At 58.1% G+C, this 1,071-nt stretch overlaps 1 protein-coding gene across 1 annotated transcript in view; it reads left to right on the top strand.

Moving 5' to 3' along the window:
• nsd1b (nuclear receptor binding SET domain protein 1b) overlaps positions 1–1,071 on the top strand; it is a 38,525-nt gene that overhangs the window by 37,381 nt on the left and 73 nt on the right. The window contains exon 24 of the mRNA XM_032534706.1: positions 163–1,071. This exon is cut by the window's right edge and continues 73 nt beyond it. Coding sequence (XP_032390597.1) covers positions 163–857 — 695 coding nt within the window. The 3' untranslated portion in view covers positions 858–1,071. The remainder of the gene's footprint in view (positions 1–162) is intronic.

Genomic DNA, 1,071 nt, shown 5'->3' on the forward strand with positions numbered 1-1,071 from the left:
GCTTGTTTTGTGTTTACTTGTGTATTTAATAAGGAAATCTCCCCGCTGTGGGATGAATAAAGTCTAATCTAATCTAATCTAATTAAAGTTATCTTTTTGCAGATTCCGAACTCCATGCATGAAAGGTTTCTCTAGACGTTCCTGTGTGTGTGTTCCTTGCAGGTCGGTGGGAGTGTCCGTGGCACCAGTGCGACATATGTAACAAGGAGGCGGCGTCCTTCTGCGAGATGTGTCCCAGCTCGTACTGCAACCAGCACCGCGACGGCCTGCTCTTCATCTCCAAGCTGGACGGCAAGCTGTGCTGCAGCGAGCACGACCCCTGCGGACCCGAACCGCTGGAGCCGGGGGAGATCCGCGAGTACACGGCCGAGCCCGGGGCCCTGACCTCGGGGCTGGGCATGGCCGTCATCCCCCCCCCCGCCGCTGCTGCTAATGCTGCTGCTAACGGCACCGCGACCAGCCAGAACCCGAGCGCCGCCGGGAAGCTCCCGGAGGTCGGCGCTGGCGCCGGGACGGCCGGCTCCGAGTCACTTCCTGCTTTGTCCTGCCCGGTACCCATCACGATCCCCGTGGCAACGCCTGCCTCCTCGCCTCCGGCCAGCAGCTCTTACGCTCCCGGCAGCCCGCTGGTGTACGACCTCCCGCACTACTCGCCCATCTCCTCGTATGAGGAGGAGAGGGATGTCGAGGAGGAGGAGGAGGAGGAGGAGCTGGAGGAAGTGGAGGAAGACTTGGAGGAAGAGGGTGAGGTGGGGAGGCAGAAATCAGGTCCTCATGAAGAGGATGGAGAGGTGATGGAATACCTGGAAGAGGACGAGGAGGAAGAGGAGGAGGAAGAGGATGAAGAAGAGGAGTGACGCACATTGGATTATTATTACAGGCGACACTACAGCCGTGGTCTTTATCCACGACGTTCCACTTGCCGTGATTGCTTCACTGCCGCCGGAAATTTCATTGGATGTCCCTCTTTTAGACCGGATGTCCGTCACCTTTTACTTTCTTTGTGTTGGCGGTCTAACCTCCGGTGGATTTCTGAGGACTATGGTCCCCTGGTCCTCAGATCTCTGCAGG

This window comes from Etheostoma spectabile, chromosome 13 (assembly GCF_008692095.1).
Source record: "Etheostoma spectabile isolate EspeVRDwgs_2016 chromosome 13, UIUC_Espe_1.0, whole genome shotgun sequence".
NCBI lineage: Eukaryota > Metazoa > Chordata > Actinopteri > Perciformes > Percidae > Etheostoma > Etheostoma spectabile.